This window comes from Canis lupus, chromosome 30 (genome assembly GCF_003254725.2).
Source record: "Canis lupus dingo isolate Sandy chromosome 30, ASM325472v2, whole genome shotgun sequence".
In the NCBI taxonomy this organism is placed as follows: Eukaryota; Metazoa; Chordata; class Mammalia; order Carnivora; family Canidae; genus Canis; species Canis lupus.
The window spans coordinates 7368377-7389485 of record NC_064272.1 but is presented as its reverse complement, the minus strand read 5'-3'; the positions used below and the strand labels follow the sequence as shown (position 1 = coordinate 7389485).

Below are 21109 nucleotides of genomic sequence, written 5' to 3'. Positions count from 1 at the left end.
CAGCCACAGGATATGCTAACCAGCAGGTATCAGGACAGTTATATTCTTATTTTCTTAGATGGAGAAAGGGAACAGAGAGAGAAAAGTAGGAAAAACCTACCACCCCTATTTTGATTTCTGAAGCTTGAAGGGAAGGGCTGGGATTCAGATTCTTATTCTATAGCCTTTCCCTGAAAACAGGCCCAGCAAATAGATTTCCACCCACACCCAAGGCCAGGGGACAGTGGGAAGTTGGGTGCTCCCCAGTTAATATGGAGTTTGGAAAATCTGACCGCTGAATTGTGTAAGATGTTCTTAGGTCTGTACCTTGACATAGCTTCCTCCTTTATCTGAGACGAGGGCCACGTAGGTGATTTCGTGGTATCTGCAGTATTCCTGGAGTTCTTCTTGGGACTGAAACAAATGCAGCACATGAAATAAACACAGAGTGCTTAGGGCAGCTTCAGATAATCAAGGAGACAGTGTTTGACTATATTTTCAATGTGAATTACTAAACATGCCAACTTCAGGAGATCTAAATATTATGCCAGAAGAATAAGAACTCACAGGAGAAATAAGACCTTGCGGTCCTTACTTTCACTACTGTCCTAAGGGGCCATGGACAATCAACATGGTCAGGACACAGTAAGAGGTCTTCAAAAGCTTCAAATCCCAATGGAAGGTGCCAAACATTACACAGTACACACACATACATGAAAAGGCCTCTGAGGGGCAGCCGCATGGCTTGGCGGTTTAGCGCTGCCTTCGGCCCAGGGCCTGATCCTAGGGACCCCGGGTCAAGTCCCGCGTCAGGCTCCCTGTGTGGACCCTGCTTCTCCCTCTGCCTGTGTCTCTCATGAATAAATAAAATCTTAAAAAAAAAAAAAAGAGAAAAAAAGGCCTTTGAGGAAAGCCAAGGCAACAGTAATAGTGGATGGTACACAGCAGAAGCAAAGCAGGAAGCCACCACACGGCAGAGCAGGACGCCTGCAGGGTCTGTCGCCGTGCAGAACTGAAGGCACGCTTTCTGTGAGGATGCGTTTCTCAAAACAAGGAAACAAATGGAAGAGGATGCTGCTCTGTTGAATGACTTAACATTGGTGCTCAGCCTCCTCACACACACACAGGGATGGCAGGAGGTCCAGAATCCTGTTGGCAGGTGATGTGAAAGGAGCAGGAGGGAGGGTGGGGCCTCTGCTTTCCCAGGCGGCCCTTCATGTCCTGGGCACCTGAGTGTGGGTGGTCACCTGGGAGTGCAGGCCCTTCTGGGATCTGTTGGTGGCAGTGGAGACGCTCTCTAAGGGCCCCCCTTTCTGAAGAGCAGGTGGGTTCAGGGTGGCCACTTTCCTCACTTCCATCCCCAGAGCACCCTGCTGTGGGAGGTCTGAGGATACACAGCCCCACACCCGACACAGAGTGGCTCGGGAAGTGTGGGAGGCTAGATCCTGGCCCTGAAAGGACTGCTGAATGTGAAAGTGGAGGAAGGGACTAGAACGGAGGGATGCAGCAGGCCACTGGGAGCCGGAAACGGGAAGGGAATGGATTCTCCCCCTAAAGCCTCCAGACAGAATGGGCCCTAGCAGACACCTTGATTTGAGCCGAGGGCAGCTGATGTCACACTCCTGAATGCCAGAAATGCCAGATAAGAAGCCTAGATCCTTTTAAACCACTAAACCTGTGGTACTTTGTTACTGTAGCAATCCGAAACACAGGAAGCAACTCTACCCAGAGAGAAGCAGAGTCTAAGAGAACTCTACCCTGAGGCTGGAGCAGACGATTTGCCGTTGCAGCCCTGACTACACACACTCTGCTTGTGGGCACTTTTTGTTTCCTTACCTGTGACCAGTCGTACATGATCTGTGCTGTGATTCCTGCTGACCAAAGTTTCTGGGTTAGGTTGATGGCCCTGGACATGGACATCTGGCCAACACTTACGATCAGGAGGTCACAAGAGCTTATTGTAACCTGGATCAGAAACAGAGTGGTTACGTTTAGAGGAGCGAGACTGTGGGCATATCGGTGAGACCAGCACCAGGAGGGAGGCACCACTCATGTGAAGACAGGCATCCTGAAATCCTGCACAGCAATAGAAGTCTTAGCTTCAAAATGACATAGTAAAAAAAAACAAAACCAAAAAAATCTGACAAAAAGCTTTTATATTAGTCTTTTCAGAAAACTATTTCAGCTATTCTAAGCCATCAGGAAGATATTGTTTTCCTCTGGGAAAGCTAATCTTGTCTGAAATGAAAAGGAAAAAGAACCATTTATAGCTCTGTAGAGTCCAGCAGGATTTCTGAACAAGGGGCTTTGCTAGTCTCTCGACAGCTACAACGCATCAAAGTGCATCAAAAACAAGAGGAACAAGGCCAGGAAAAAATGTGATGAGCTGTCTGAGGTCCCCCAGCTAGAGGCTAAGGATGCAAGGACTGATGCCAAGTCGTGGGCTTGTCTATTGTGGCAAAGGCAACTTCCCGAAGCCTTAGTCTACTGCCACACCCAGGCTCCATATAAATAACTACAAAATGAAAGACAGCCCAGAGCCTGCTGGAAAGCAAAACTGGAACTTACAGGTTCTTCCATGTTGAGGATAGCTGCAGATATCTTGTCTATGGCTATGCTGACCCCAACAGCAGTCGGGACTGGTCCCAGAGCCTGCGGTCCTCTAAACTGGGGAATCTGTGAAGAAAGGCACAGCTCTGCTTATAAAATAGAAAAGAAACTGTAATCACAGGCAAAGCAATGACTGGAAGGCACACATTTGGTAGCAACTTATCATCAAAGGGTTCAACCAAAAAAAAAAGTATGTGTGAGGACCTGGGTCGGGGGAGAGAGAGAGAGAGAGAGAGAAGAGAAGGAAGGGAAGGGAGGGATGGGAGTAAGCACACATGCCAATTTAGGAAAATGCTAACAAATGCTGAATCTAGAGCTACACTGTTCAAGATGGCAGCCACTTAGCCACACATGTGGATTGAGCATCTGAAAAAGGACTAATCCAAACTGACATGAGCTGTCTATAAAATACATAGAGGTTACGAAGACTCCAAGTGGAAACAAAGAGGATATAAAATAGCTCATTAATAATATTTACATGTCTGATTACACGTTGAAATAGTATTTGAGATATATTGGGTTAAATATACACTGATTGCAAAGGCTTAGAAAAATGTAAAATAGCTAAAAAATTTTGAAATTTTTGATTGTATGTTGAAACGTTTTGGGTATTTGGGTTAAATAAGATATATTATTAAATTCCATCTGTTTCTTTTCTTTTTTTTTTCCATCTGTTTCTTTTTACTTGCTGTATGTCACTAGACTATTTATTTATTAATTTTTAAAGATTTTATTTATTTATTCATGAGACGCACACAGAGAGAGGTAGAGACACCAGCAGAGGGAGAAGCAGGCTCCATGCAGGGAGCCCGATGTGGGACTCGGTCCCGGGTCTCCAGGATCACGCCCTAGGCCGAAGGGAGATGCTTAGCCGCTGAGCCTTCCAGGCATTCTTGTCACTAGATAATTTAAAACTATGTACGTCGGTTCTGATTTTGGACCAAGACAGGTAAGAATATTTCTCTCTGCTATTCCTCCTGTTGAGTACAGCTAAAAATCCTGGACATTACTTATAAAACAAATGTAAGAAGGGGCACCTGGGTGGCTCAGTGGTTGAGGGTCTGCCTTTGGCTCAGGGTGTGATCCTGGGGTCCTGGGATCGAGTCCCACATCCGGCTCCCTGCATGGAGCCTGCTTCTCCCTCTGCCTGTGTCTCTGCCTCTTTCTCTGCGTCTCTCATGAATAAATAAGTAAAATCTTTGAAAACAAAACAAAAAACAAATATAAGAAGACTATGAAGTGAAGAAAGGGTGACAAACTGGCTAGGGAACCACAGGATCTGAGGAATAACGTACAGTGACAACCCAGAAACGCCAAAGAGAACCAATGAGAAGCCCCCAGGAAGACCTGCTCTCTTTAGCAAAAAGATCAAGAAAGGGGCGACCTGGCTAAAAGTGTTTATATAATACCTGTCATGTTCTAGCCAAACACCACAGGAAAAAGCATAGGCCTGCCCTTACCAGCAGAGGCCCACATATTCACCCAGATGTCAGCAGCCCCCCTCTTCCACCAGGCCCCAGCAGGGTGGCATGACAAAAGATGACTAAATGGGAGGCAGGACTTTCTTTTCTGCCTGAGGTATTACACCTGCCCCCTAAACAGTGTCACTGGAGGCCAGGAACTGAAGGATTTCAGACCCTCACCTCCACCCAAGCAGTAACGAGGTCACCCTCCCTGTGGAGGTGGTGCTGGAGGTGGCTGAGTGGGAAGCTAGAACTTCCTCTGCTCTCCAGGAGTCTCCTGCTACCTCCCCATCCCTCCACACAGTCCCAGTAGAGGAATGTGGCATCACTAACAAGATACCCCTCCCACCCTTGGGATGCTGAAGCAAGCTCAGTAAGGAACCTAGATCTTGACCCTCGACCAACTGCCACTACTGCTGTGCTATCAGAGGAGGCCTGCTAAACCAGAAGACCTAGCTTAGCTCTGGAGTCTTTTTTTTTTTAATTTTTAAAAGATTTTTATTTATTTATGCATGATAGACATAGAGAGAGAGAGAGAGGCAGAGACACAGGCAGAGGGAGAGGCAGGCTCCATGCCGGGAGCCCAACGTGGGACTCGATCCTGGGACTCCAGGATCACGCCCTGGGCCAAAGGCAGGCGCTAAACTGCTGAGCCACCCAAGGATCCCCAGCTCCGGAGTCTTGTAACAGAATATATAAAATATCCCGGGGAAAGTGAAAATCATGCACCATGGCAAGAAGCAAGAAATGTGTAAGGAAAGACAATCAACAGACACCAAAAACAAGATGATACACGTGTTGGAAATCTCTGACAAGGATTTTAAAATGACCACCAAAAAATCCTTCAACAAGTATTACGAATAGGGAAGGAGAAGAAGAAAAAGGAAGAAGAGGAAGAGGAGGAAGAAGAGGAAGAAGAGGAAGAAAGAAGGATGAGGAGGAAGAAGAAGTCTCAGCAAAGAAGAAGAAGAATGAAAAACCTGGATGGGCTCAACAGAGAATGGGGGAAACCAGTGGAAATAACCAATGAAACTGAAGATGAAACAGTAGAAACTATTCAATCTGAAGATGAGAGAAAACAGACTGTAAGGCAAAAGGCCCCAGAACCTCAGGGATATAACAAAAACCCGAACTTTGTCATCAAAGTCCTAGAAAGAGAGCAAAAAGAAGGGGAGACATAAGAGCTATTAGAATAATATGCTGGAAATCTGCCTTTATGGGACTGGGGGGAGGGACGGGTGGGGGCATGCAACAGAAAACCTTGTTGCTGCCTCCCATTCAGCCCACTCTGGGGCCTCTTACTACTTGGGTGGAGGCGAGGGTCTGAAATCTTCTGGTTCCTGGCCTCCAGTGACACTGTTTGCACCACCCCAGGCAGATATGAAAATCTTAGCTCCCATTTAATCTCCGATGCTACCCTGCTGGGGCTTGGTGGAAGCCCACACTGGAAAAAGGCATAAACCTCCAGATTCAAGAAGCTGAGATAACCCCAAAGAGTGTAAATCCAAAGAAAATCATGCCAAGACACATCATGATCAAATTTCAAACTAAAGACAAAGAAAAAAAAAATCTTAAAAGCACTGAGTGAAAACCAACTTTCCTATAAGGGAAAATTCAAATAACAGCATATTTCCCATTAGAAATCAGAAATTTCAGTTAAGAACACAGACTTTCTTCTCGAATTTCTCAGAGTTTGACAGTTGAAGCAAAAAGCCTAACCCTGTCTGATGTGGATCTCAATGTATGGAGAGGAAACATTTAAGAAAAATTATATATTATAAATGGGGGGACACGTAAAGGGACTTCCAGAGAGGTAAAGGTTCTGTACTTCACTTGAACTAGTAAATATCAGCACCAACGTATCTATATGGCGACAGAAGAGCTCTTAATCCTGATTGGGGTGCTGGTTACGGACTCCACACACGTGACAGAATGGTACAGAATTACACACGTACAGTGTAACCAATGTCCATGACCTGCTTTTGATATTTTATTATAGTTATGCCAGATTCAACCATTCACAGAAACTCAGTGAAAGGTACACAAGATCCCTCTGTACTGTTTTTGCAAACCTATAAAACTTTCCTGTAAACCTGTAACTATTTTAAAATAAAAGTTAAAAACACTACAAATGTGGTTCCGGTACATTTTATTCCTAGATAAAAGGCATGAAGGTGTTCAATTATACCACTGGTTCAATTTTTCTGAAGGTTTGGAAGACTTAAAAATACTAATGTGAGAAAGAAAGGAGATTAAGCCAGAATAAATCAACGAATACAGGGCAAGCCCTCACCAGCAGGTCGTATCTGCCTCCAGCTGCAAGGATTTCTGAAATAGCCCTTTGCCTCCGTCTGATGACCGCCACAAACTGGAAGATGACTCCGTTGTGCTGCTGTACTTTGTAAACCAAGCCCAAGTTGATCAAGACCTGTGAAGTACAATCCCACACAAACATGTCAGGGGCACGGTTTTCCATCAGTAGCATCACAGCAATCAGGAAGATGTCTAAGTATAGCCTGCCAGGCAAGAGAAACTCTGCTCTCTTCAAGAATCGCCACTTTGGGGCACCTGGGTGGCTCAGTGGTTGCCTTTGGCTCAGGTCATGATCCCAGGGTCCTGGGATCGAGTCCCACATCAGGGTCTCCATAGGGAGCCTGTATTTCCCATGAATAAATAAATAAAATTTTAAGAAAAAAAAAATCACCACTTCACGGAGGTTAACTGACATCAGACCTGCTGTACTACAGGAATCATGAAACTTCCAGGGACATTCTGATTGAAGCCACAACTATCACTAGAAATCACACATTCCAAAATGGAGAAACCAGGATTCTGGAAGAACGAAACACCTACTAGCATTAGCCCAAAAAACCCACTTCCCCCTGCGCTAACACTACAGATCCATGGTACAATCCAACAGTTGCCAAACCTGTAACTTGATGCCGAGTTTCTTCAACAGCCCAATGATCTCCTCTAAGTCTTTCAAGCCATACTTCACCAGTTGGGCAACACCTGTTTTCTGTTTTATTAATGAATTTATTGCTGGTGTTAGATCTTGCAAATCTCCCTTCTGCTCAATGAATTTGTAGAGTCGACACAGCTGGAAAGCAAACAAGGCACATTTAGCTTCCAATCCACGCAAGGAGGACGCACGCTGCACGGGGTCTCCACACACAAGGGACACAGCAGAGCTCCTGCACCTCCACGAAGAGCAATTCTGTGGTCAGAGGCGATTTTAACCTTTACTGGGAACCTGGCTGAGGATTATCCTTCCCAGGAACTCAAAAGCATCTCACAAAAGTGCTCTGGGCACTTACTCTCCCAGCTAATACTAGCTGAGCCGCCATTACAAGGTTTCCAAGCCAGAATTGTCCTCTTCACCTTCCTCGTGGTCATCAATTCCAGTTACTGCAGGCACAGAAATGGGGGATGGAGGCAGATGATGCAGGAAAAGTCTGACTATTCCTAATTCTACTCTGAAAAAGCCAGAAACCCCGCCTCCTCCTTTTGCTTGAATAAGTCCTGTTTGGAGCCTTGGGGTGCCACTTGGGTGTCACCTCCCACAGACAACCTCCTGATCCTTCCCTCCCTCTGGCTCGCACCTCCATCCCAGCTCCCACAGGAGGGCAATGGCTAGAGGTTATCTGTAGGCCAGGGCCACCCAGTCCCTGACACACAGCAGGTAGAGGAAGAAGTAACTAAGGTCATAAACTGGAAAGACAATCTCCACTGTAGCTACTGGGAGTTAAATACAATTATAGCTATTTTAAGACTCTACAAGCATAACCTGGTTCAATGATAAATTGGTGCATGGAAACTAAGAGCTGAATGAAGACTCAGCTTAATCCAGTTTCATATAATAATCATAAACCACATGTATGTTTTAAAAATCCAAAAAGTAATATAATCTCAATTTCTTTAGTATATTAAATGTTTTTCTTCTTAAAAACTTATTCCTTCTCAAATTTTAACATTGAATTACCCCATTAATAAACTACTACTACTACTAGAATCAATAACTCAAGATTTGTGTCCTCACCTCAGCATCAACAAACTCCATGTGACTGGGCCTGAGGTGCCCCATCCGTGAAATCCAAAGACTGGGCCAGACACTGGCTTGCAATATTTCTACTTCCTTTTCTAATATCCTTAGAGTTCCAGTTTTAAATAATGGGAATACCAAATGCCTTTACAAGGTGCTGATTTTTCCATTTTTAAGCTAATCAAATGTACAACTCCAAATGAATGCTGATCATCAAATAACCAGAGGTTTAACAAGAAGAGGATGACATCTGAGCAGCTGACACAGCTACCATGTGCAAGTGTGAAATATGTTTGAAGTGTGACATTAGTCAAAGAACCTTTTGGGCTTGAACGTTCAGGTAAGCAATCACTGGACTCGGCAGTTTCTTGAGCAGATATTCCATGCTATTTATATATGAGATTATTTCTGCTCATAGGTATGTGCTGTGTACATGTCTAGAGGCTTATGGAAATCCTGTGCTTCATATTAAAATATTGTATCATTGGTCACTTTGTGTACCATTAATATCTCCCCCAATACTTAACATCTAAAATTTAACCTGGCTTAATTTCTAGAATCCCTAGGCTCTGTAATCTAGTTTACTCTCCCTACCTAACTGTATGCTACTTGCCCTGAGCTGCTGCCTGTGTGTGCACGTTTTGTTAGAGAGCCGAGGGTAAACAGATACTGCATGGATGCCCCCGTGGCTTTTTAAAGGGCAATATGGATTCAGTTGAAAGCAGCCTGTGGCCTCCTCAGCTGACTCCTTTATATGCTCAGCACTGTGCCCGCCACACTGTAGGTGTCCAAAAGAATGAGCGCCTCTGCACTGTATTTTAATCTATTTTATACGTGAATTTGCTGATCATCACAGGATACGTAATTGAGCGCCCAACCAGAGCTAGAGGGATCCTGGGGAGGTTTCAAAGAAGTACCTCTTCTTATATAAATATTCAGGAAAATGTCAGAAATCCCTGCTGTCTTCAGCTATTCAGTGACTCCATGGAGTGTGGGATACCGTGCCAAACATCAGAGACCAACCTGATGCCTGTTGAGAGAATATGACAAACCTGTTTACCGCACGAGAGATTCCTCATTGCTGCTGGGGTCAAACCTAAGAGTGTAGGAGTAGGAAATGTACCAGAAAAGTAGAGGCTTTAATTCCACTCTGCTGTGTTGGAAGATCGGGGGCCAGTGATGGGGGAAACTCAAATGGATCTGCAGAGCTCTGTGCCCCGCTCTGGTCCCATAGATCTATTTCAGAAGAGGATAACGAGTCCTAGAGCCACTAGCAGGAGGCTCTGCCAGGCACGGCCCTTACAGTCCGAGCAGGATGCTGACCACACAGGGCCCAGTGGCATGGAGAGGCAGGCTTTGATCACAGTGCTGGGCCCTCTGCTCCTGATCCCAGAGGCTGCCACGGCCCGATCAATGCTCAGGGGAAACCGGTCCTGAGGTGCCAGGGAGCAGCATTGCCACACCGCCTCAAAAACGGGGTGACGCTTTCTGGTACAGAGAAAGCTATGATGGCATCATGACAAGATACTTACACTATTAGATGACAGAGACAGATTACAAAACTTGGCTTCCACTTCTCTCCTTGTCAGCTTTTCTGTCTAATGTGGAAGAGAAAGGGGACGAGAGTCACCAAATTTGGCCCTAAACAAGAGATGCAATCTCCAGGCTAATGCTGACAAGTCTACCATCCACATTGGACAAACTGCTCCAAATCATGAAGGATGGATTAATTCTGTGGTTAGAAAATTTTTTTCCAATTCACATGAAACTAACATTTGTCTTTTTAATTTTTTAAAAGATTTTAAGTAATCTCAGTACCCAATGTGGAGCCTGAGCTCACAACCCTGAGATCAAGAGTTGCATGCTCTACTGATGGAGCCAGCCAGGCACCTCTCACATGCATCTTAAAATATGAAAATTCCCAACATAGGGCAGTCCAGGTGGCTCAGCAGTTTAGTGCCGCCTTCAGTGTGATCCTTCAGCGTGATCCTGGAGACCCGGGATCGAGCTCCATGTCGGGCTCCCTGCATGGAGCCTGCTTCTCCCTCTGCCTGTGACTCTGCCTCTCTGTGTGTGTGTGTCTCTCATGAATAAATAAATAAAATCTTAAAAAAAAAAAAAAAGAAAGAAAGAAAATCCCCAACATCGAAGATGAAAGGCAGAAGCTGCCCTTGTTGAATGATGAGACAGCCCAGGGCTGGACAGGCCGAACCAGGGTGTTTCTGTTTGGACAGCGAGGGAGTAAAGGATCGGTGTTCCTCTAACACAAGCCACGTGCAGACGGGCTCTGAGCACTGCACCCAGGCTGGCAGTTAGGCTCTGACTGAGAAACGAACTGGATGACATGAAGCCCCCTTGCACAATCCCTAGGGTTCCTGCCAGTATCCAACTGACACAGTGTGTCTGCTGCTGCCAAAAAGGAGCAGCAATTCTGGGGGAAAAGCACCACTGAGAAACAGTAAAATGAGAGCCCTTGACGTGTACCTGCCACATGAGAGAAAGGCTACTTAGGCTTTTCGGTGTATAGAAAATGGTAAGCCAGCATAGACATCCACGGTCTGTTCTGACTTAGTCATGGACTATATGACTCTATAGGTTATTAAATCTCATGATGCCTCTTATTTATTATAAAAACAATATTTAATATGAAAAGAAATTAACCAACTGAGCCACCTAGGCACTCCTCTAAGTATCTGCCTTCGGCTCACGTCATGATCCCAGGGTCCTGGGATCGAGCCCCGCATGGGGGTGGTCTCTACTCAGACTGCTTTTCCCTCTCCCTCTGCTTTTTATTTATTTATTTATTTATTTATTTATTTATTTATTTATTTATTTATTCATTCATTCATTCATTCATTCATTTATTTATTTATTTAGAGAGGGAGAGAGAGAGAGAGAGAGAGGCAGAGACACAGGCAGAGGGAGAAGCAGGCTCCATGCAGGAAGCCTGATTTGCGACTTGATTCCGGATCTCCAGGATCACACTCAGGGCTGCAGGCGGCGCTAAACCACTGTGCCACTGGGGCTGCCCTCCCTCTGCTCTTGTGCTCTCACTTGCTCTCGCTCTCTCTCTCTCTCACTCTCAAATAAAGTCTCGAAAGAAAGAAAGAAAGAAAGAAAGAAAGAAAGAAAGAAAGAAAGAAAGAAAGAGAAAGAAAGAAAAGAAAGAAAAGAAAAGAAAAGAAAAGAAAAGAAAAGAAAAGAAAAGAAAGAAAGAAAGAAAGAAAGAAAGAAAGAAAGAAAGAAAGAAAGAAAGAAAGAAAGAAATTAGAAAAGATAAGCATTCACCTTCATCCCAGCACCTTAACACTATCAAAAATTTTCAGTGATGGGGCACCTGACTGGCTCAGTGGTTGAGTGTCTGCCTTTGGCTCAGGTCGTGATCCTGGATCCTGGGGTCGAGTTCCACATCAGGCTCCTCACAGGGAACCTGCTTCTCCCTCGGCCTGTGCCTCTGCCTCTCCCTCTGTGTGTCTATTATTAATAAATAAAAATAAAATCTTAAAAAAAATAAATAAATAAAAATTTCAGTGGTTCCTCTCTAGGCTCTGCACACAAGCTAGAGAGCAATGAATACTATGATGTGGTTAACTTAGGCCAGCCCCCCAGGAAGGAGGTATTGAATGAGGCTCTACCTGAGGTCTAAACCATTCTCCCCCGATTCAACCAAAAATCCAAATGACCAAATCTATAAATGGCTTTACTGATCAGTATAGGTGGATTGGAAGAATTAAGTGGAAGGCATAAGCCTTTTATTCTTAATACAATCATTCCCTCCAATTGTTTTTTTTTTTTTTTTTTAAGATTTTATTTATTTATTCATGAGACACAGAGAGGCAGAGACATAGGCAGAGGGAGAAGCAGGCTCCCTCTGGGACTAGATCCCAGGACCCTGGGATCATGCCCTGAGCCAAAGCAGACGCTCAACCACTGAGCCACCCAGGCGTCCCCAATTGTTACTTTAGAGAAAAGAGGCAAGGAGATAAAACTCCCAATTCAGTCTTATGGTTACATCACTAAGAAAATACTTATTAACTATCATTATGCTTCAGTATCAAGTGGAAGTAACTAAATGCTTACCACTGCATCATATAGAATAACATAGACTTGACTGAGTTTATCTTCTGGGATCCCACAGTGTAAGAAGATTGCTTTCAATAACATGGTGTGGTTCAAGTAAATACTGTAATTTCTTTCCTAGGATATGAATGAAAAATTATTAGTTTAATTATAAAAGCAGGACAGGTACATGATCAAATCCAGAATCATTCCACCAACTTACCATCCAGGCTGGGGATCGCGGAAGGATTGAATTTTTGCATATTGCCTTCTGGCTTATATTTTCACAAATATTCTTTTTATATTGTCATAATCAAAGAGTGTAATAGAATCAAATCCTTCTAAAACACTTTGGTCAGGGTGCCTGGGTGGCTCGGTTGGTTGGGGGTCTGTCTTCGGCTCAGGTCATGAACCCAGGTTTCTGGGATCAAGCTGTGCCTCAGGCTCCTTGCTCAGTGAAGGGTCAGCTTCTCCTCTGCCCCTCCCTCTAGGGGCTTGCTCTCCCTCTCAGATAAATAAATAAAATCTTTACAAAATTTAAAAAAAAAAAAAAAACACTTTGTGCTTGCTCTCCCTCTCAGATAAATAAATAAAATCTTTACAAAATTAAAAAAAAATAAAACACTTTGGTCCTCGGCTGTGGTGAAAAGCCTGGAGGAGTTCACAGAGGTATCAGCATGGGAGAGGACCTGGTTCAACAGCAAACGACACTTAGGGACAGGCTGGTGGAAGCACCGTCATCACTTTTGTCCACCCGAGCTGATTCGCGAGCTTGCACTGAGCTGTGTGCAGCAGGGTGCACAGAAAAGTGGACACATCGGCTCTGCCCTCAGTGAGCAGGAGATGTCTCACCTCAAGGGCTGTGAGGGTGGAGAAGGAAAGGTGGCTGGCCAATCGATGAGGGAGCAGTCAGGCTTCCGGGACAGAAGGCTCGCAAACGGTGGCTGGGAAGACAAGTCTTGCTAGACAAGGAACACCGTGACTGGCACGGTGGTGGGGGTGAGCGGCCCCGGGTGTGGGACCCAGAGAGAAGGCCTGAGGACAGTAGTCTCCGCTGGCGTGGAAGGAGGCCAGCTCGATGGAAAGTGAAGCTGGGGAGCTAAGAGACAGGGTGGGGCGCAGGAAGGGGCCACAGAGGGTTCAGAACTGGGTGGACACACTAAAAAGCATCGTAGGAATTCTAGCTAATTTCTTGTGTTTTGGAAGAATGGGCCAAGCAACCACACCTTTCCCCAAAACAGATGAAAACAGAACCCATTCCTGTCAAGGCGGAGGGAAGAGCCTGAGATAAACCCAAAAATAACCTCATTAAATTCTTATCAGTTACTTAAGTCAAACGTGACCCACTGCTGGCACTAACGGAGGGGCACTTCTGTTGTAGTCAAGCCCTCTTGCCTGCCACCCTCCCTGGGTCACAGACCCTAGCAGGTGGCCCCAGAATGTCAGACTTGAGAAAGTAACCTGCAGTGCCGGGAACTCCTGGATGATCTCACAGATCGTGTAGATGACTTCAGCAGTGGGCAGAGAGCTGTTGGTGGTAGACGTAACAATGTCAAATGCACATTCCAGAAGTTCTTTGGGATGAAATCGGTCTAACTTGCGAGGTCTGAAGACACGTTCTATGCAGTAACTGGAGGGAGAAACCCAGATGTAAAAGGTCACTGCTTACTGGAATCAAATAGGTGTAAGAGATTGTTGAACGAGAGAAAAGAAATATGAGAAAATGAATCAGTGGTATGATCAAGGGACCTTAAAGACAGACTTGGGTGCCAATTCCTATGGGGGTACTGCTATTAAACTAGGGGACTACATGTTTTTTAATGTATGAAATAGAGATGAAATTGCACACAAGAAATAATTTTACCTTTAGTACTTACTCTCTAGAGGGATACACCTTAGGACTATGACTATTAATTAATTGTTCACTTGCAGCAGAGAATTAAAGCACATAAAGCACTCTGACTTCATTTGACGAAAGGCGCTTTGAAGCAGGGTGCCTCGCTGACAACAATACTGCTCCAATTTATGAAGATCTCACTGTTTGACCCCTGCGGGGTATGAATGTACAGAAAAACCTTTTCCACTGCTAAGTGCCTGGAGGTCTGGAGTGTTCCGCACTCCTGCTGGGTTTACTCCATGTCTCTACAAGCAGTTTTTGTTCAGTTACCTGTGTAGGCAGTTTTCACACAGAGACCGTTGGCCATTTGTCCCTCCAATTAACTTTTAAAAGGGGCCATCTGTGATCCAGAACAGCCAGATGTTTTTGTCAAGCAACCATTTGTGAAAATAATTAGTTATGTTGCTTGGAAAGTTTAGAGGGCACAGGATAGACCACAAGAGCTTCAGGGTACCTCCCCAATAGCTATGTCTCCTTTAAAGAGAAGGCCTGGCACCTGGGTGGCTCAGTGGTTGAACGTCTGCCTTTGGCTCAGGTCATGATCCCAGGGTCCTGGGATTGAGCCCCACATCGGGCTCCCTGCTCTGTGGGGAGTCTTATCCATCTCCCTCTGCCTGCCACTCCCCCTGCTTGTGCTCTCTCTCTAAAATAAATAAAAACTTTAAAATAAATAAGGCAGAGAGTTTTTGTCACCCTAAAAAGGGGTACTGTGGATGGGCATTTTGACCATATTCCAAACCCATTATTTCAAGCCCCAAATTCTTTGCTGTGTGAGGATCACAAATGATAAAACATTTTTCCTTAGTTTCTCTCCCACATCCACCAAATGAAACCCCCATTGTTTCATACCGTTTCAAATTCAATATATTATTTCTTGCCACATATCTTGCAAAAGGAACCTGAAAAACAAAGGTTCAAAGATCAATGTTGAAATGTGCCAACAACTCCTTGGTTTTAATTTATTTTTATTTATTTATTTTTTAAAAGATTTTATTTATTCATGAGAGACAGAGAGAGAGAGAGAGGCAGAGACACAGGCAGAGGGAGAAGCAGGCTCCATGCAGGGAGCCCGACATGGGACTCAATCCCGGGACTCCAGGATCACGCCCTGGGCAGAAGGCAGGCGCTAAACTGCTGAGCTACCCAGGGATCCCCTGCTCTGTCCAATTTTATTACGCCAAATTAAAATCAGTGCAAATTATCTGTGAATTTTTTCCCCTTTATCTATTTTGTCCATTTCCCCACCCACCGCCTCTCTGGCAATCAGTAGTGTGTTCTCTGTATTTAAGAGTCTGGGTTTTTTGTTTTGTTTTGTTCTTCAGATTCCACATAAAAGTGAAATCATACAATATTTATCTTCCTCAGGCTTATTTTACTTAGCATAAAACCCTCTAGTTCCATCATGTTGTTGCAAATGGCAAGATTTCATTCTTTTTATGGCTGAGTAACATTCCATTGTATGTATACATACTACATCTTCATTATCCATGGACATGGGCTGTTTCCATATCTTAGCTACTGTAAATAATGTGAATTATGTAAAAATCTGAAATGTTTTTTAAAGTGCCATTTATGATAATGCATTCAAAATGGGTCTTATCTCTTATGGTGAATTCTGTGATTTTTCCCATGCTATCCTAGGTGAAATTCTTACCCAGCCACTAATCATAACCACAACTTGTAAAATCATTGTTAGATTATTCCAAGAAGTCTGACATTGTACATTAACTATGGATCAAATTCTCAAAGGGTAGTCATTTTTTATCTGAGGGGAATTACTGTCAGCTCAGAAAAAGGGAGCTAATGTTTAAAAATGTTAACTTTAGGGGCATTGGGGTGGTTCATCAGTCAAGTGTCCACCTCTTGACTTCAGCTCAGGTCATGATTTTGGGGTCGTGAGACAGAGCCCCATGTTGGCCTCTGTGCTCAGAGAGAAGTCTGCTTGAGATTCTCTCCCCTGCCCCTACCCCTACCCTACCCTCTCATGCACTCGCATGTTCTATCAAATGAACAAATAAATCTTTTTTAAAAAATCTGCACCTAGGGATGCCTGGGTGGCTCAGCAGTTGAGCATCTGCTTTCGGCTCAGGTGGTGATCCCAGGGTCCTGGGATCGAGTCCTGCATCGGGCTCCCTGTGGGGAGCCTGTTTCTCCCTCTGCCTCTCTCTGTGTGTCTCTCATGAATAAATGAATAAACTTTTTTTTTAAGATTTTATTTATTCATGAGAGACATAGAAAGAGAGAGGGGCAGAGACAAAGGCAGAGGGAGAAGCAGGCTCCATGCAGGGAGCTCAATGTGGGACTCGATCTCGGGACTCCAGGATCACGCCCTGGGCCAAAGGCAGGCGCTAAACCACTGAGCCACCCAGGGATCCAAATAAATAAAATCTTAACAAAAAATCTGCACCTTAGTGTCCTAATGTTAGTCAGTTTTAAGTATAGCAATTTAAATATCCTGATCAGTCCCATGGGTGAAGTTGAGATACCTTTGCTTCGCATTTTCTTATTATGCATGAGGCTGAACATCGTTTCAGAAGTTTATCAGCCCCGTGCATCTTCTCTCTGAGAACTGCCTGGTTATATCCTGTGCCCATCTCTCCACCTGTCAGTGCTTTCTGTACACTAGGGGAATTAAACTCTTGTCTGTCTTATGCATGCACAGGGCTGCAGACGGGCTTGTTAGCAGCCGACACTAGGTGAGTGGATAACCCAACACAGAGCCACTGTCAGAGGGAATCCTGGGGGTCAGAAGCAAGCAAGCACCAGCAAGACTCAGCCCACCCAGTTAGCGGAGGCACTTGCTGCCAGTAGAATTGTTATCGACATTAACACATTAGGAAGTTAGTGAAAATCTAGCTAACAGGTAAAGAAAAAAACCGTATCCATTGTCCAAGTTGGCCAGGTCAAGTGGCTACGGTCACTCGGCAGAGCTCAACACTGAGGTGCACATGTGGCATCTGCAATGCCGGGGCCCGATTTCTAGGGTTGTAAGTACTTCTGCAGTTAGCAAGGTGGACATACACAAGGTTGGGCGTTCACTAAACTCCAGTAATGCTCTCACCCCAATAACTCCCTTGAGAATGTTTCCCAAAGGTGATATTTAGAATATAAGCCGAGGGGCACATGGGTGTCTCAGTCAGTTGAGCAGCTGCCTTCAGCTCAGGTCATGATCTCAGGGTCCTGAGATCGAGCCCTGCGTGGGGTCCCTGCTCAGTGTCTGCTTCTCCCTCTGCTCACCCCCAACGTGTTCTCTCTCTAGTAAAAAATTAAAAAAAAAAAAAAAAAAAAAAAGACTATAAGCCAAGGGGAAAAAGTGATCGCTAGGGGTGATCCTATAACACAGATGCCTCCCCATCCCCGGTGGCCCAGACATGGCTTCTGGCTGGCCCCAGCGCATTTCCAATCTCACCCGTAGGTCAAAGGGAAGCATCACCAGCATCCCGCTGTGGTCCATGAATAAGGCAGCTTCATTGTGCTCGTATATTTGCCTATTTTGGGGAAGCAGTAGTGGAGTACACAACTGGACAGCTCCTATACCAAGTTAGAAAAAATAACTAATCATCAAGTTTTCATTTTTCCCAGGAGGCAACTGAAAATGCACACACAACTGACGGTTCAGTCATCTGCTACTGGCAGCTGAAATCACCAGCAAGCAATCTTCAGTTCTCGGATTCCACTAATGGACAGCTCATCTGAGGTTGTTTGTTACCCAGTCTTATTTCTGACTTCACCAACCAACTGTACTTTAGTAGCAAGGCTGTAATAGTCATATCATAATATTCAAATGTTCTCCACAATAAGCTGAGTGTTCAAAATAAGCTTAAATTTCACTGAATAAGCTTCATTTGCCTTGAAGTCAAGTGCCTGTAACTCAAGTTAAAGGTATAAAAATGCGGTTGCACCCAAACCTATGACAGTACTTTCTAATGATGAAATAGAACACTTTGAGAAGGCCTATGATTTTTTTTTTTTAAAAAAGGACATACCGTGTTTTTTAAAAATGCGGACGATGGTATCACACACATGTTGCTGTATCTTGGATGTACGGATTGAAAAGCCCTAAAATATGACCAATTAACATGTCATCAAAGCCAAATCAAAGGGATCCCCTGAAATATTCACCTGTAGCATGCAGTAAGCATCACATTACCTATTCCCAAGACCAATAAAAGAGAACAAATGAGTGTCTTTTAGAACATGCTCAGAGAAGGGAGAAAATGGCACATCTGGCAATACATCCTGCTTGAGGAAGGCCACCTAAAGCTCAAAGTCCAAACTCTTCACCATGTTGATATAATATATGCCTTTCAGAGAGAGCTAGTCAAATACACACGGTCTCCCCAAGGATTCTCAGGGATGCTACGGAGCAATCAAACATCTAATGGCCTCAGGCCTCCTCCCACTAAGGTGATCTACAGGAGGCCTCTTGAAAGTTACATGGCATTTATATATTTTCTAAAGAGTGTTCCTTTTCATTTGTTTATTATACAGGTAATACCATTTCACTTGAAAAAAAATTAGAAACAAAGAAAAAGATAAAAATAAAAAGGTCACCTGCAATCCTGTAAGTATCTTTCTAATATTGCCAGCCAACAAAAACTGGTTTGGCCCTTGATAACTATAGTGATCTTCCACAAATCCTACTACTACTTTTCTCCACTACTCTTTTAAAATTACCCCATTATTTTAAGCATACAGAAATATACCAAGAATATAACAAATAGTTGTCCATCCCTCCAACTTTCAAATTTTAAAATTTTGCTATATTGTTTCAGACTGTTTTTGTTTGAAAAGAAAAAAAGGAGAGAGGGAGGAAAGAGGAAAAGAGGGAAGGAGGAAAAGGAGAAAAAGAAAAATAAAAAAGAAAAAGTTGCAGGCTGCTAAACTGGCTATGCTTCAGAAACCACCTAGGAGCTCTTAGACAGAGACTCTTAGGGTGCCTTACACCTGGAGATTCCAAGTCACCAGATGAGACGTAGGGCCTGAGTGTTGGAAGGGACCAAGGGCCTCCCAGGTGTACCTCCAGGGGGAGCCAGCACTGGGAGTTACTGACCACATGGTCTGAATCTCAACTGGTTAGATCCGCCAGGGCTCAGTCTCCAAAAGCACTGCTGCTTAGACTCTTGGGCAGATGAGAGGTGGGGGTGGGTCAGAAACTCCTCAGAGTTAAGTGATCAAAAGCATGGCTCTTTCCAGAATAATGTATATGCACACACCCTACATACACCGACCTCAGATGAACGCCTACGTTGGAGGCATTAAAGGAGTCCATGAAAACTAAGGAACTGACTTGACCCTTCTATGAACCAAGCTGAGCTCCTTTGGAAGCGCAGCTTAAGCCCACCTTCGGCATGTTGCTGTCATAGGTGTAATCGATGGCTGGACTGACGCGCTGGGAGAAGATCTGGGCCATCATGGTGCGGTAGGCCTTCCCATCCACGTTGGCCAGGGTGTGGTGCAGAACCTCATGCAACTCTGACTCCTCCATCTGGGGTGGGGGCAGCAGCTCACTCTTGAGCAGCTCTGTGGCTGTGGGCCGCTTGGCGGGATCATGGTTCAACAGCCAGGAGATGACAGATTTCTGTAATGAAACCCAGACACACTGATGACTCGATGCAACAGATGATGCTCCAGAATTCTGATAAGCTGGTGGCTGGTTTGGGGCAAAGAAAAGATAACCACCCTTCTTGCACTTACTTGATGCATTCTAATTGGTATTTCTGAAATCTCTGAATCTGTCACCTTCCCCCCGCACTTCATTAGGGCCACAGAGTTGTGCAACAGTGTAATATGAGTGTATCTTAAAAGCTGGGGACACCTTGGGGCACCTGGGTGCCTCAGTCAGTTGAGCGTCGCACTCTTTATTGCAGCTCAGGTCATGATCTCGGGGTCCTGAGATCGAGACCCACGGTGGGCTCTGCACTCAGTGGCAAGTCTGTCTGTCCCTTTCCCTCTGCCCCTCTCACTCCCCCGCTTTCGTGCATGCGATCTCTCTCAAGTAAATAAATAAATAAATGGCAGGCCCTTTTTTATACTTCATTGGTATAACCAACCAAAAAAAACCTTCAATTCAACAACAAAGAAGCAGAACTTAGGCCTTATAAACACAAAATACTGTCTCAAAAAGGGTGTAGGAACATAAAACAAATGTCTCTGGATGCCTGATTTTAGTAGAAATTATAATGCATAGTAGCTGCTGGAATCCTTGCATCTTGTTTTGATTTTTTTTCTTCTCCATTTATGTTATCTGTATCAATACCACTCCCTGGGGGCGCCTGGGTGGTTCGGCTGGTTAAGCAACTGCCTTAGGTTCAGGTCATGATCCCAGGGTCCTGGAATCAAACTCTTCATCAGGCTCCCTGCCTGCTTCTCCCTCTCCCTATTTGTGTGCTCTCTCTCTCTCTGTCAAATAAATAAATAAAATCTTTTAAAAAAACAAAACAAAACCACTCCCTGGAATTCTCTTGATTTACGTTACTCACTTATCATACCTTCACAACCACTACATCTTATTAAGCAAGGAACTATTTGAAAACAAACAAAACCTTGAATGGTTTCTTCATGAGTCCTTCATTCTCTTGTTTACTGTAAGGACTTAGAAAGAGAGGAATACCTGGGATCAGAAACGCCTCAACTTTTAGATGAACCTTATTATACTGCTCCATCAATCTTGTGGGGTAACAATCGTGTTAAATTCATAATATAAGCACTTTCTATCGCTGTCTCCTTTCAGATAAAGAGCAATGACTGTAGGGGCACCCAGGTGGCTCAGTCCGTTGAGTGTCCCACTCTTGATTTCAGCTCCGGTCCTGATCCCAGGGTCCTGCTGAGCCAGGAGCTTATTTCTCCCTCTCCCTCTGCTGCTCCCCTCGCTTGTGATCTCCCTCTCTGTTAAATAAATAAAATCTTGGGATCCCTGGGTGGCGCAGCGGTTTAGCGCCTGCCTTTGGCCAAGGGCGCGATCCTGGAGACCCGGGATTGAATCCCACATCGGGCTCCTGGTGCATGGAGCCTGCTTCTCCCTCTGCCTATGTCTGCCTCTCTCTCTCTCTCTCTCTC

The 21109-nt window shown here is 44.7% G+C and overlaps 1 protein-coding gene across 6 annotated transcripts in view; it reads right to left on the bottom strand.

Moving 5' to 3' along the window:
* EIF2AK4 (eukaryotic translation initiation factor 2 alpha kinase 4) overlaps positions 1–21109 on the bottom strand; it is a 103078-nt gene that overhangs the window by 15784 nt on the left and 66185 nt on the right. For all 6 annotated transcript variants that reach the window (XR_007407431.1, XM_025473228.3, XM_025473226.2 and 3 more), the window contains 12 exons: positions 19395–19631; positions 18037–18109; positions 17460–17581; positions 14900–14949; positions 13615–13783; positions 12175–12291; positions 9627–9692; positions 6982–7152; positions 6346–6480; positions 2548–2655; positions 1816–1944; positions 307–393 (listed from right to left, as the gene is read on the bottom strand). Coding sequence is in view for 5 of the 6 variants with exons in the window: in XM_025473228.3 (XP_025329013.1) it covers positions 307–393; positions 1816–1944; positions 2548–2655; positions 6346–6480; positions 6982–7152; positions 9627–9692; positions 12175–12291; positions 13615–13783; positions 14900–14949; positions 17460–17581; positions 18037–18109; positions 19395–19631 (1464 nt within the window). In the remaining variant the exon portion in view is untranslated. The remainder of the gene's footprint in view (positions 1–306; positions 394–1815; positions 1945–2547; positions 2656–6345; positions 6481–6981; positions 7153–9626; positions 9693–12174; positions 12292–13614; positions 13784–14899; positions 14950–17459; positions 17582–18036; positions 18110–19394; positions 19632–21109) is intronic.